Here is a 12,297-nt window from a genome sequence, read left to right on the forward strand (position 1 = left end):
ACTGGCAGGCCCTACACGTCATAAGCGCACTTAAAATGTGACAGTTGGGCCACTTAAGTTTTTTGAAACAGCATATCACTTTTGTGGTAGTTTTAAAAAAAATAAAACAACGCATGTAATGTGGTAGTTTTTTGTTATTATACTTCTTTTTCGTTGGATGCCTGTTGATTTGACAACTTTGTTAAAATTAGATAAGACCCACACTCAAATCTCACATTTTTGACATAAAAATCTTTGTGTGGCCTAGCGGTGACTCAGAAGGTGGCAAAATTCGAGTTCACTTATAGGCTTTTATCAGTCAACCATGGTCACACGCTGAACTATCTCTTCTCTCCCAAATGTCAACCACCATCGTTTTGCTACTTGTTCACCTCCACCTACTCCTGTGCGCCCATGGCGCCACCGCCGTCGCAGCGACGGCGACGCCGCCGCCTCTTACGGTTCTGCCCGTCCCCTCCTACGCGCAGCTCCAGTGGCAGCTCTCCGAGATGGCCCTCTTCATCCACTTCGGGCCCAACACCTTCACGGACTCCGAGTGGGGCTCAGGCCACGCCGACCCCGCCGTGTTCGCGCCGTCCGCGCTCGACGCCGGCCAGTGGGCGCGCGTCGCGGCGGAAGGAGGGTTCGGCCGCGTGGTGCTCACGGCCAAGCACCACGACGGGTTCTGCCTCTGGCCGTCGGCGCTGACGGACTACTCGGTGGCCGCCTCGCCGTGGCGGGACGGGGCGGGGGACGTCGTCGGCGAGCTCTCGTCCGCCGCGCGCGCGGAGGGGATCGGGCTGGGGCTGTACCTGTCTCCATGGGACCGGCACGAGCCGGTGTACGGCGACACCGTCGCGTACAATGAGCACTACATGGGCCAAATGACGGAATTGCTCACCAGGTGCGTCAATCTGTGTGATCCGAATTACTACAATGTTATTGCTGCTGCATCTTTTATATGCATTTTTTAGGAGAACTACTGAATTCAGAATGCATGTCGTTGAAGATGTGATTTTGGAGTGAAAACTCAAAAAGGAAAAAGGCTTCCTTCTTGACCTTTGCAGAAAACTGTAGTATCTGTTCTTACAGCCTTACAGGATTACGCTCTTCGATCAGGGGTACTCAGTGCTTATTGTTCTGCTCGATGGACAAAATGAACTTTGGCCCTTGTGGTGTTTTCTTGCTGAAAATTACTGCAGTTTATCTCTATGATTATATTAACATTCTGTGCATATGCTTCTAATACGTTGCTTCATGCATTACTTGATTACTTCGAACTCGGTAGATTACACATAATCAACAGTGATACATTTGGTACCTGGATTGTGGAGTGTGTGGATTCTACCCCTATGTTTTTGTAGTGGACTTGGTGGTTGGTGCTTAAGCTGTTTCTAAGCAGTCTATAGATTCTTCCTTTTATATGTTCAAGGTATGGCGATGTGGAGGAAGTTTGGCTTGATGGTGCAAAGGGCGATGACACATACATGGATTACATGTTTGATGCCTGGTTTGCGCTTATCCATCAGCTCCAGCGAAGGGTGGTTATCTTCTCGGATGCCGGACCAGATACAAGATGGGTAGGAGACGAGGCGGGGATTGCGGGCCGTACTTGCTGGTCTCCTTTCAACAAGACCGTCGTGACAATTGGGCACATCATTCCTGAGTAAGTGATTTAGTCTTGTTTAACTGGAAAAGATGCGAAGACTATCGTTGATTTTGTACTACTATATTGTATTTATTTGTTTATAAAATTATAATGTTTAGTCCAAACTCATACCCTGCATTAGATGTTATCTCCCAGCTTACAATCACCTAGGTTATGTCATGTACCTCTGTTGAGATCCTAGCATGGATGGGACCTTTAGCTATAGGTAGACTAGGAATTTCAATAGCTTTTCCTGTGTGCATTCCGGTTTCTTGTCAAACTGCCGAAATACCTTGCTTCTAGAAAAATTAAGGTGTGTATACTCTTCCCATTTAGCAGGAGGCAGTTAATTTAACGTTAACCGTGCTTCCAAAAAAATTATGTTTCATGTGAGTAAAAATTCAGTACTGTAGCATAATTATGGATTTGGAGTGAGACAGCTGACACTGCCTAGTTTTACTAGAAGGTGCATATGAACGGAACTCTTAAACTTCATTCCCGGCACAGCACTACATTTGTACCTGTACCTCCAACTACTCAGTAATACTCCCTCCGTCCCAAAATAAGTGTCTTATGCTTGGTACAATTTTATACTAGAGCTAGTACAAAATTAAGACAGTTATTTTGGGACGGAGGGAGTAGCATATTTTGAGGAACTATTGTCCTTCCAAAGTACCTAACTACAACCTCTAAACAGACAGCTAATGATAATACTTTTGAGCTAAATAAATACTGCAGCTATCTTCTCTTTGAAGGTAAGCTTCATTCATGGCATCAGGTGGTTGAAAGTACTTAATTAGGGTGCTACGTATTATTTAGCAGAATTTGGTGATGGATGCGTGGACCAAAAGGTACCTACTGCAGTGTCTCCTTTGGTAGAAAACACAATCCAGACAGCATGTTTGGGGATGTGATTTACTGAGTTACCTTAGAATGAAATGAGCTATAAGAATCGCTACAAACTATGAAGTTGTTTTATTCATATTCAGACTCCAAATTAAAACCCCAATACAACAACAACAACAACAACAACAAAGCCTTTAGTCCCAAACAAGTTGGGGTAGGTTAGAGGTGAAACCCATCAGATGTCGCGACCAACTCATGGTTCTAGCACATGGATAGCAAGCTTCCACGCACCCCTGTCCATTGCTAGTTCTTTGGTGATATTCCAGTCCTTCAGATCTCTCTTTACGGACTCTTCCCATGTCAAGTTCGGTCTACCCCGGTCTCTTTTGACATTATCAACACGCTTTAGCTGTCCGCTATGCACCGGGGCTTCTGGAGGCTTGCGCTGAATATGCTCACCTTCTCAGACGGTGTTGGACAAGCTTCTCTTCAATAGGTGCTACCCCAACTCTATCTTGTATATCATCATTCCGAACTCGGTCCTTCCTTGTGTGGCCACACATCCATCTCAACACGCGCATCTTCGTCACACCTAACTATTGCACATGTCGCCTTTTAGTCGGCCAACACTCAGCGCCGTACAACATTGCGGGTCGAACCGCCGTCCTATAGAACTTACCTTTTAGCTTTTGTGGCACTCTCTTGCCACAGAGAATGTCAGAAGCTTGGCGCCACTTCATCCATCCGGCTTTGATTTGATGATTCACATCTTCATCTATATCCCCGTTCTTCTGCGGCATTCATCCCAAATATCGAAATGTGTCCTTCTAAGGTACCACCTGCCCATCAAGGCTAACCTCCTCCTCCTCCTCCTCGTGCCTAGTAGTACTGGAACCGCACCTCATATGCTCGGTTTTAGTTCTACTAAGTCTAGAACCTTTTAATTCCAAGGTTTGTCTCCATAGCTCTAACTTCCTATTGACCCCCTTCCGACTATCATCGACTAGCACCACATCATCCGCAAAGAGCATACATCATGGGATATCTCCTTGTATATCCCTTGTGACCTCATCCATCACTAAGGCAAAAAGATAAAGGTTCAAGGCTGACCCCTCGTGCAGTTCTATTTTAATAAGGAAGTCATCAGTGTTGCCATCACTTGTTCGAACACTTATCACAACATTATCGTACATGTCCTTTATGAGGGTAATGTACTTTGCTGGGACTTTGTGTTTCTCCAAGGCCCACCACATAACATTCTGTGGCATCTTATCATAGGCCTTCTCCAAGTCAATGAGCACCATATGCAGGTTCTTCTTTTGCTCCCTGTATCTCTCCATAAGTTGTCGTACCAAGAAAATGGCTTCCATGGTTGACCTCCCAGGCATGAAACCAAACTGATTTATGGTCACCCTTGTCATTATTCTTAAGCGGTGCTCAACGACTTTCTCCCATAGCTTCATTGTATGGCTCATAAGCTTAATTCCATAGTAATTAGTACAACTCCGAACTAATTACCGTGGAAACCCTAAATTGGACTAGTGCAACTTGATTCATTTACTTATATGCAGCAACGACAACCATGAAAATGACTGGCATGAAATAACATGTACGCCTAGTTAGTTCATATACTTTTAGATGCCTCTATGGCATATTGGCATTGACAACTCATCTGATAACTGTACAACCTGCAGTGTTTTTTAATTTGAGGGATGTTTACTGAAAGAGGAGTTCACTTCTCATTGACAAGCGTATTACTTTTAAGAAATTATTATTAGTCTACTGACTGGCAGGCCAACTTTATTGCCAGATACTCACAAAATGGGGATCAATTTGGCGAAGAATGGGTTCCTGCAGAATGTGATGTTTCCATCAGGCCAGGATGGTTCTGGCATGCCTCAGAGAAACCAAAAAGTGCTGTAACCTTGCTTGACATATACTACAAATCAGTTGGTAGAAATTGTCTCCTCATATTGAATGTTCCTCCCAATTCATCCGGGCTTTTTTCCGACGAAGATACACAAGTCCTTCAAGAATTCGCCAAGATCCGGCAGACAATTTTCTCTCAGAATTTTGCTGCCAATGCGACTGTCACGGCAAGCAGTGTGCGTGGTGGGTTGGACAACCTACAGTTTTCACCCTCCAACACCCTCCAAGATAGCATATACTCGTACTGGGCACCGCAGGAAGGGCAGACAAGCTGGGAAATGCTCTTCGACCTCGGACGATCCACTTCCTTCAACCTGCTCCAGCTCCAGGAGCCTATCCAGATGGGACAGCGTGTGATTGAGTTTCATGTGGATGTCCTAGTGGGTGGACTGTGGCAAACAATTCTTCAAGGCACGACAATTGGGTACAAGAGGCTGCTTCAGTTCCCTGTCATCAAAGCCCGGTACCTGAAGCTATGTGTCGACAGTGCGCGTGCGGACCCACTGATTGCGTTCGTCGGTGTTTTCATGGATCCCTTCTCGGACGTACATGGTTTAGATCATGAGAAACCATCCCATACTAATGGCAGTGAGGCTATAATGTTAAGGAGAGGCCCTGCTGCTGCCAACAGGAGTACTGCTACAATGTAAGCCGGAGTACAGTTTGTGAAGTGCCACTTCAGATTTCCCCTTGTTTTGGGATGAACATGGTGTCCGTGTATATCTTACGATTCGATTGAAGGCGGAGCGCATGGTGTTCGACGGTGAAGCGGTATGTGTGCACATATCTTCCGTCGGTATGGATTGTTCCTTGAAGCATTCCGAAGTAACAAATTTAGTTTCTGCACAAAATCAAGCATGGTTGATCATCCTTTGTACTTTCCCAGGCCAGTTCCTATTCGGAGAAATTCGCTGCAGAATGATGTGATCAGAAACCTTGTACACTAGTTCCTGAACAGCGTGATTTTTCTTTTGAGCACACTGAATAATGTGACGAGTAACTCTGCTTTCCATGAAGTGATTATCAATTTCCGTATGACCGCGTCTCTGAAGATGATATAATTCACAAACCGGCTTCGTAGCACAACCAGATGTACAGCTCTTTTTTACGTATCCTGCACTGGAAGGCGTAAACTGGCTGCTTTGTCGCCCTTGCCGTCTTCCACCCCACAGATGCACACAGCCGCCCATGGCTCTGCGCCTCTGCCTCGCACGGCCCCCGTGTAAACCCCAGATTTATCGAGTAGGCGGAGCCGCTCTCGCCGCCGCCGGCGACAATGTCCGACCAGCAGCCGCCCAGCACCCTCCTCCCCCTCGCTTCCCTTCCCCCAAACCCTAACCCTAACCCTACCCCGCCCCCCGTGCCAGCCCTCCACATCTCCGCCTTGCCCAGCCCCAGCAAGCGCAAGCGCACTGGGTTCCGCCGCAAGGTCCCCTCCGCCGCCTCCCCTGCTCCGCACCCGCCAGTTCCCCCCTCCGCCGCGGACGACATCATAGTGATCAACCGGGAGCCGACAGCGGAGGCCGTCACCGCGCTCACCGCCGGGTTTCCGGCGGATTCCCTCACCGACGAGGAGATCGAGGCGGGGGTGGTCTCGGACGTGGGCGGCATCGAGCAGGTCAACTACATCCTCATCCGCAACCACCTCCTCACCCGGTGGCGCGAGACCTTCAACTCATGGCTCGCCAAGGAGCCCTTTGCGTCGCTCATCCCGCCACACTGCGAGCACCTCCTCACCTCCGCCTACAACTTCCTCGTCTCCCACGGCCACGTCAACTTCGGCGTCGCCCCCGCCATCAAGGAGCGCATCCCCAAGGAGCCCACCAGGCCCAATACTGTCATCGTTGTCGGCGCTGGCCTTGCTGGGCTCGCCGCGGCACGCCACTTGCTGGTTTCCGGCTTTAAAGTGATTGTATTGGAGGGACGCAAGAGGTGTGGCGGCCGTGTGTACACGAAGAAGATGGAAGGCGGTGGGCGCTCAGCTGCTGCTGACCTCGGTGGCAGCGTGCTTACCGGCACATCTGGAAACCCACTCGGTATTGTGGCTAAGCAGCTCGGCCTGCCGATGCATAAGATCAGAGACAAGTGCCCGCTGTATCGGCCTGATGGGTCGCCAGTTGATCCAGAGGTGGATAAGGAAGTGGAGGGAACATATAACAAGTTTCTTGACAATGCCAGCCACATGCGGGAAAAAATGGGGGATGTGGCGATGGATATCTCTCTCGGGGCGGCGCTCGAGACATTACGGCAGTCTGATGGGGGTATTTCCTCAGAGGAGGAGATAAACTTGTTCAATTGGCATATAGCAAATCTTGAGTACGCCAATGCAGGTTTATCTTCAAGGCTTAGCTTTGCATTCTGGGACCAGGACGATCCGTATGACATGGGCGGGGATCACTGCTTCCTGCCTGGTGGCAACGGGAGGCTTGTACAGGCCCTGGCAGAGAATGTGCCCATTGTTTACGAGAGGACAGCGCACACTATACGGTATGGAGGGGATGGCGTGCAGGTGGTTGTTAATGGTGGTCAGGTGTATGAAGGAGACATGGCGCTGTGCACTGTGCCACTTGGGGTTCTGAAAAATGGGGGTATCAAGTTTGTACCTGAGCTGCCACAAAGGAAGCTTGATAGTATCAAGAAACTAGGCTTTGGGTTGTTAAACAAGGTTGCGATGTTGTTTCCTCATGTGTTTTGGAGCACCGACCTTGATACCTTTGGACATCTGACCGAAAATCCAAGTCGTCGAGGGGAGTTCTTTCTGTTCTATAGCTATGCAACAGTGGCTGGTGGTCCATTGTTGATGGCGTTGGTTGCTGGTGAGGCTGCCCACAACTTTGAAACTACGCCTCCAACTGATGCTGTCAGCTCTGTTCTTCAGATACTGAGGGGTAAGACTTGAATTTGATAATTTCTATCACCAACGTTTACATTTTTGTTATCTAATAACAGAGTATGTAAGGTATTCAGTACCTCTCACAACTGATTACTAGAGCAGATTCTTAGTTCTGTTCACCTCAGCAATTGCACTGAAATATGTAGTTTTTATTCATGTTGGATTTAACTGCTCAAAAATGGTTTCTTTCTAAAAAGTGAACCTTGTATTGTGCAGGTATCTATGAAACACAGGGAGTTGAGGTACCAGATCCTCTACAGAGTGTTTGCACTAGATGGGGCACAGACTCTTTCAGTTTAGGTTCATATTCGCATGTTGCTGTTGGAGCATCTGGAGATGACTATGACATATTAGCCGAAAGTGTTGGAGACGGCCGGTTATTTTTTGCTGGAGAAGCCACCACAAGGAGGTACCCTGCAACAATGCATGGAGCTTTTATTACTGGCGTACGAGAAGCTGCTAACATCAATATCCATGCCACCGCCCGAGCAACAAAGACCAAGGTAGTAAAAAGGCCATCTACAAACGCTCAGGCTTGTGCTACCTTACTAGTAGACCTGTTCAGGCAACCAGACTTGGAGTTTGGGAGCTTCTCTGTCATTTTTGGCGGAAAAGCCTCGGATCCAAAATCTCCAGCCATTCTGAAAGTGGAACTAGGTGGCCCTCAAAAGAAAAATGCAACCGAAGGGGGGAAAAAAGAGCAGCACCACTCAAACAAATCGTTGTTTCAGCAGCTACAGTCACATTTCAACCAGCAGCAGCAGCTCTATGTGTATACATTACTGTCGCGGCAGCAGGCTATGGAGCTGAGAGAGGTTAGAGGGGGTGATGAGATGAGGCTGCATTACCTCTGTGAAACACTGGGTGTGAAATTGGTTGGCAGGAAAGGTCTTGGTCCTGGGGCTGATGCTGTGATTGCTTCCATTAAGGCGGACCGGAACAGCAGTAGAACTAAATCTGGCCCCTCGAAGCTGAGAGTGCGGGTTTCTAAACCCCAACCTTCTGCTAAATCGTGATCCCTGACTACTGATTCTCTGGATGTACATAATTTGATGGAGTTGTTGTCTTCGTTGTTCCATAATGCTTCTGCTTGGAGATTAATTTGGATGGAGCCTCTCCTCAGATGCGCTCACAATACCATGCCGCATATTTGGTGATAGTTTGATGATGCCACTAGATTTCGGGTAGGGCATCCAGATTTGCATGACATCGAATTTATTTGTATCATATCAGCTTAACCTTGAAGAAGCTTGTGTTTGAGATGTGCACTCGAATGTTCAAATAGGAGAAGCTGGTTAGTTGATGTGCATGAATTTTAGATAATTTAAAAAGGAAACATGTCGCTATTTTTTAGTTGTATTTTTTTGCTTCTTATATATAGGTTTACTTGGCATGTTTGATGATTGATATACTCAAATGAGTGGCCACGAATCATGTAACGGCAGGTAATTGCAGCAATGCAAGCAATTCGGAATCTAGACAAAGCAAGGAACCGCCTAGAACGGACGTTTGGAGCTTGGCCTCCATGGAGGCCGAATTTTTTGAATTGAACAATCCAAAATTCAAACTTTTTGGTTTTAAAAAAATCTGAAAAAAAATGCAAGTAAAGAAGGATGTTATGTGTATATGTGTAAAATTTTAGGATGAAATACCTTAAAATACGATCTGCACAAAAAACACAAATTCATGCCTAAAACGATGAATAGTATCATGTGTTAAAAAGCCTTAGATTTGTCTTTTTTGTACAGCCCTTATTTTAATGTATTTTTTTCTGAAAATTTACACACACATGTGTTGCGCCCTCACTTATCTCTGTATTTTTTCAGAATTTTTTGAAATGTAAAAATATGAAATTTGAATTTCAAATCTAAAGGCCTCTATGGGGGCCAAGCTCCAAACGCAATTTCCAGGAACCACCAGCCTTTTCTTTGCTAGTTTGCTTTGTTGTTAGATTTGCAAGGACCGCATTTTCAGAGATGCCAGAACAACCCACTTCCATCACTAGCAGCATTACTTACTGATTTATTACAGTCAAATAGTTCCACAGTGTAAAATGCTTTGTGAATAAATCATGAAAAATAATGGCTTCTGCCTGGGAGAGAAACTGGCAAAATGCTGATCAGTTTAACATTGCCCTTCCTTTCCACATCTCAAACAAGACTCGCAAGAGAAACATAAATCCAAGGTACAGTGCACGAGTTGTACATGAAAACAGCATCACTGCAATCCAAAGCCTGGCAATCACGAGTGCAACCACAACCTATCCCGTAGCCTCTCTTCTCCCGCACCAAACATCTCATCCACCCTTTCTCCGTCCCGGTAAAAATGGAAGGTCGGGGTGTATCGTATGTTCTGAGTTGTTTCGGGGCATTCATCAACATGGGCATAGATGAAAGTAAGATTCTTGAATTCGTTGCTGAATCTGCAGAAGGGTGGAAGAATCTGACTGCAAACACCGCACCTGGGTAATCGACAGGGATGAGTTGAGTTAATCACATAGTGAGGAAACTGGAAACAGCATCCTCCACAAAACAGTAGCGATAGGCAGACCGCTAAGCTATGCAACATACTAATATTATACAGCGTGTAATGAAACAAACTTTAGTTACATAGCTAGTGGGAGTAGTAGATAACTTAGACCATGTAATGCAAGGTGCTTACAGAAATGCTTGTAAAAATAAATCATTTTTTCTTAAGCATCGGTGCTTATTTCTATAGCAGAGGTGCCTAAGTAAGCATTTATGCTATACAAATAAGCACATGTGTGCCTAAGTAAGCGTTTGTGCTATACAAATAGGCACCGGAGCAAGCATTTGTGCTATAGAAATAAGCATCAGTGCTTAAGAAAAAAAAAGGTCATTTTCGCAAGCACCCCTGTAAGCACCTTGTGCTGTACATATGCAGAATTCACCGCTTTAGTACAGAAAGCTCACATTGGAAAAACTTCACTCATATCAATCTGTCCACATACATCCTAAAACTTGTTACTCAATTGAGCAGAATAGTATGCAAGTCATCAAGCAGTCAAATGATTGATTTACCATCTTTAGTAGTAGTTGCTAGCAGTTACAATGTAAGGTTCTCTGTGCAAGAAGAAACAAAAGGTACATAGCAAGAAGGTTGCATACCATGAGGCGCCATAGTTGATCACAGCCTGCAATGGAACAAAGCCAGAGAGTTCAATACAAAAAAAAAACTCTAGACAATAAATTTCTACGGAGTCAAAAGATCATTGATACTCTAGTAACAAATCTACTTTTCTTAGGCTCATGCCTCTTTTCCTTTCATGCTCATCTTCTGGCTATAATGTGGCAGAAAAAAAACATGGTTTTACTACACCGACATGGTCCAGAATGCATATCAATATTTTCACCATGTGTGCTATTATTAAATAACAATGCAAAGGCGCGTAGAGGTAGCAATTACACTTACGGAAGACTTGGAGGACCTGAGGGAATCGAGCATCTGCCTCAACTGCGGGTCGCTGCCAGCACATCGCACACTACCATGGGAGCCACCTGGAAGGGGCAGTCCGGTGCCCTCCAGACCTGTCTTCCTGACCTCCTCCCCGTTGCCTGACTCGGCACTCATACCACCCACCAGGTTTCTTCTGCCACTAGAATCCCTCAAAAGCCTGCAGTTGGAGATAGGATTTAGGATCACACCAGCGTACAAAACCCTTATAAATCCTGACACTGGTGGCGTATGGTTCGCGGGCAAGGTTGGCTTGGCTGCAGATATCCTTAAGCAAGTGGATAGGGTCATAGGGATAGCCAGGTTTTGTCCTCTGGTTGTGAGGGATGGGGAGAGTTGGCTAACCACTTTTTATTGTTTGGTTGGAAGGATGACTCATGCTCAATCCCCATAAAAAGATTACACAGTCTCCTTCTCATCTACTCCCTCTGTTCCTAAATACTTGTTGTTGGGGAGAACTAGACTAATTCTTTCCAACAACAAGTATTGTGGTACGGAGGAAGTATAAGCATAGCAGATAATTCTAACTCTCGTCCACTCAACCAAATCACAGAAGCAAAGAACACAGATTGGTTGCTATGCACACTTGTACAGCACGGTTTTTCCTAAAGAAAATTATGGGAAAGTGAGTGTGCTGCTACTTCTCCTCGCCGGCTAGGTGCTACCATCAGCGCTATTTCGTGCTAGCTGCAGAAAAAACGAGATGGAGAGGAAAGTTAGGCCATATATACATACAGAGATATAAGTATAACAGAGAGAGCTCGCAAGAGAAGAGAGAAATTTATGTTCCTGACCATGCCCGCTGAAAGAGGACCGGTGCTCCCGTTCCCCAACACCAGAGCATCTCCGTGTTCCCCGCCGCTGGAGTTCCCAACCGCCAGAGCGCCGCGTTCGCCGCCACTGGAGCTCCCCTCTTTCCACATGCACCGCCGGAGAACAAATGGGAGGGAGGAAGGAGACCAGAGAGAGGATGTGGGACATGGATCTGATCCGTACCTCAGCCCAGCCGGTGTCCTTGCTCAGCCGCACCAATCCAAAATCGCCGCCGCCGCCGATTTTGGTGTCCGTCAGCGAGGTATCCCAGAAAAACTGGTTATACCTATCCCTCCCACCGGTGGACAGCCAGTGAGCCAAACGTCCCGTAGTGACTAGGCACGCTATAACTTACCCATGCACATCTACCATTCAAACAAGATCTAACGGCAGTGATCAATCAAAGGCTAAAACACTACAATCCTACGGAAGGAGAAGATGATACAGACAAGATCTTAAAATCATGTTGAGTGCTCCTCCTTTCCTAATAATAAGACGTTTTCATGGTTGAATTTAAACTATCAAAACGTCTTATATTTATGAACGGGGTGAGTAGAAACTAATCGAGGTTGAATAGCTCGAGACTAGCAAGAAGAACTCAGAAGTTTGTTCACGTAGATGGAGAAGTTGACGACCCACAAGTATAGGTGGTTGTGATAGCCTTCGGGGGAATGTCTCAACACAAATTTATTAGTTCAACATAACACGACTTAAA

The 12,297-nt window shown here is 46.2% G+C and overlaps 2 protein-coding genes across 4 annotated transcripts; one reads left to right on the forward strand and one right to left on the reverse strand.

Annotated features, from left to right (window-relative positions):
• Positions 1–315: 315 nt before the first annotated feature.
• LOC123427518 (lysine-specific histone demethylase 1 homolog 3-like) lies at positions 316–8,654 on the forward strand. Its single transcript, XM_045111588.1, has 5 exons — positions 316–883; positions 1,412–1,645; positions 4,284–5,048; positions 6,059–7,290; positions 7,512–8,654. The coding sequence occupies exons 1-5, from the start codon at positions 339–341 to the stop codon at positions 8,309–8,311; spliced, it is 3,576 nt and encodes a 1,191-aa protein (XP_044967523.1). The 5' UTR covers positions 316–338; the 3' UTR covers positions 8,312–8,654.
• Positions 8,655–9,288: 634 nt separating this feature from the next.
• Positions 9,289–11,881, reverse strand: LOC123427519 (thioredoxin-like 3-3). Of its 3 annotated transcripts, XM_045111591.1 has the most exons (6): positions 11,766–11,881; positions 11,564–11,682; positions 11,411–11,456; positions 10,728–10,929; positions 10,424–10,449; positions 9,289–9,756 (listed from the first exon to the last, which is right to left on the reverse strand). In XM_045111591.1, exons 4-6 carry the CDS (start codon positions 10,884–10,886, stop codon positions 9,537–9,539), a joined length of 405 nt encoding a protein of 134 aa, XP_044967526.1. In that variant the 5' UTR covers positions 10,887–10,929; positions 11,411–11,456; positions 11,564–11,682; positions 11,766–11,881; the 3' UTR covers positions 9,289–9,536. The 3 variants fall into 3 exon arrangements, with proteins under 3 accessions (XP_044967526.1, XP_044967525.1, XP_044967524.1); XM_045111590.1 differs by lacking the exons at positions 11,411–11,456; positions 11,564–11,682; XM_045111589.1 differs by lacking the exons at positions 11,411–11,456; positions 11,564–11,682; positions 11,766–11,881 and having other exon boundaries at positions 10,728–11,398.
• Between the last annotated feature and the right edge of the window lie 416 nt (positions 11,882–12,297).

This window comes from Hordeum vulgare, chromosome 2H (genome assembly GCF_904849725.1).
Source record: "Hordeum vulgare subsp. vulgare chromosome 2H, MorexV3_pseudomolecules_assembly, whole genome shotgun sequence".
In the NCBI taxonomy this organism is placed as follows: domain Eukaryota; kingdom Viridiplantae; phylum Streptophyta; class Magnoliopsida; order Poales; family Poaceae; genus Hordeum; species Hordeum vulgare.

Coding starts and splice junctions, on each gene's coding strand:
- LOC123427519 (XM_045111589.1), bottom strand. CDS start 11,060: ATGACCCTATCCACTTGCTTAAGGATATCTGCAGCCAAGCCAACCTTG. Junction 10,450..10,727: donor TCAGGTCCTCCAAGTCTTCC/GTAAGTGTAATT, acceptor GTTCCATTGCAG/GCTGTGATCAACTATGGCGC. Junction 9,757..10,423: donor ATCAACTATGGCGCCTCATG/GTATGCAACCTT, acceptor TCGATTACCCAG/GTGCGGTGTTTGCAGTCAGA.
- LOC123427518 (XM_045111588.1), top strand. CDS start 339: ATGTCAACCACCATCGTTTTGCTACTTGTTCACCTCCACCTACTCCTG. Junction 884..1,411: donor ATGACGGAATTGCTCACCAG/GTGCGTCAATCT, acceptor TATATGTTCAAG/GTATGGCGATGTGGAGGAAG. Junction 5,049..6,058: donor AACAGGAGTACTGCTACAAT/GTAAGCCGGAGT, acceptor CCTCCTCACCCG/GTGGCGCGAGACCTTCAACT.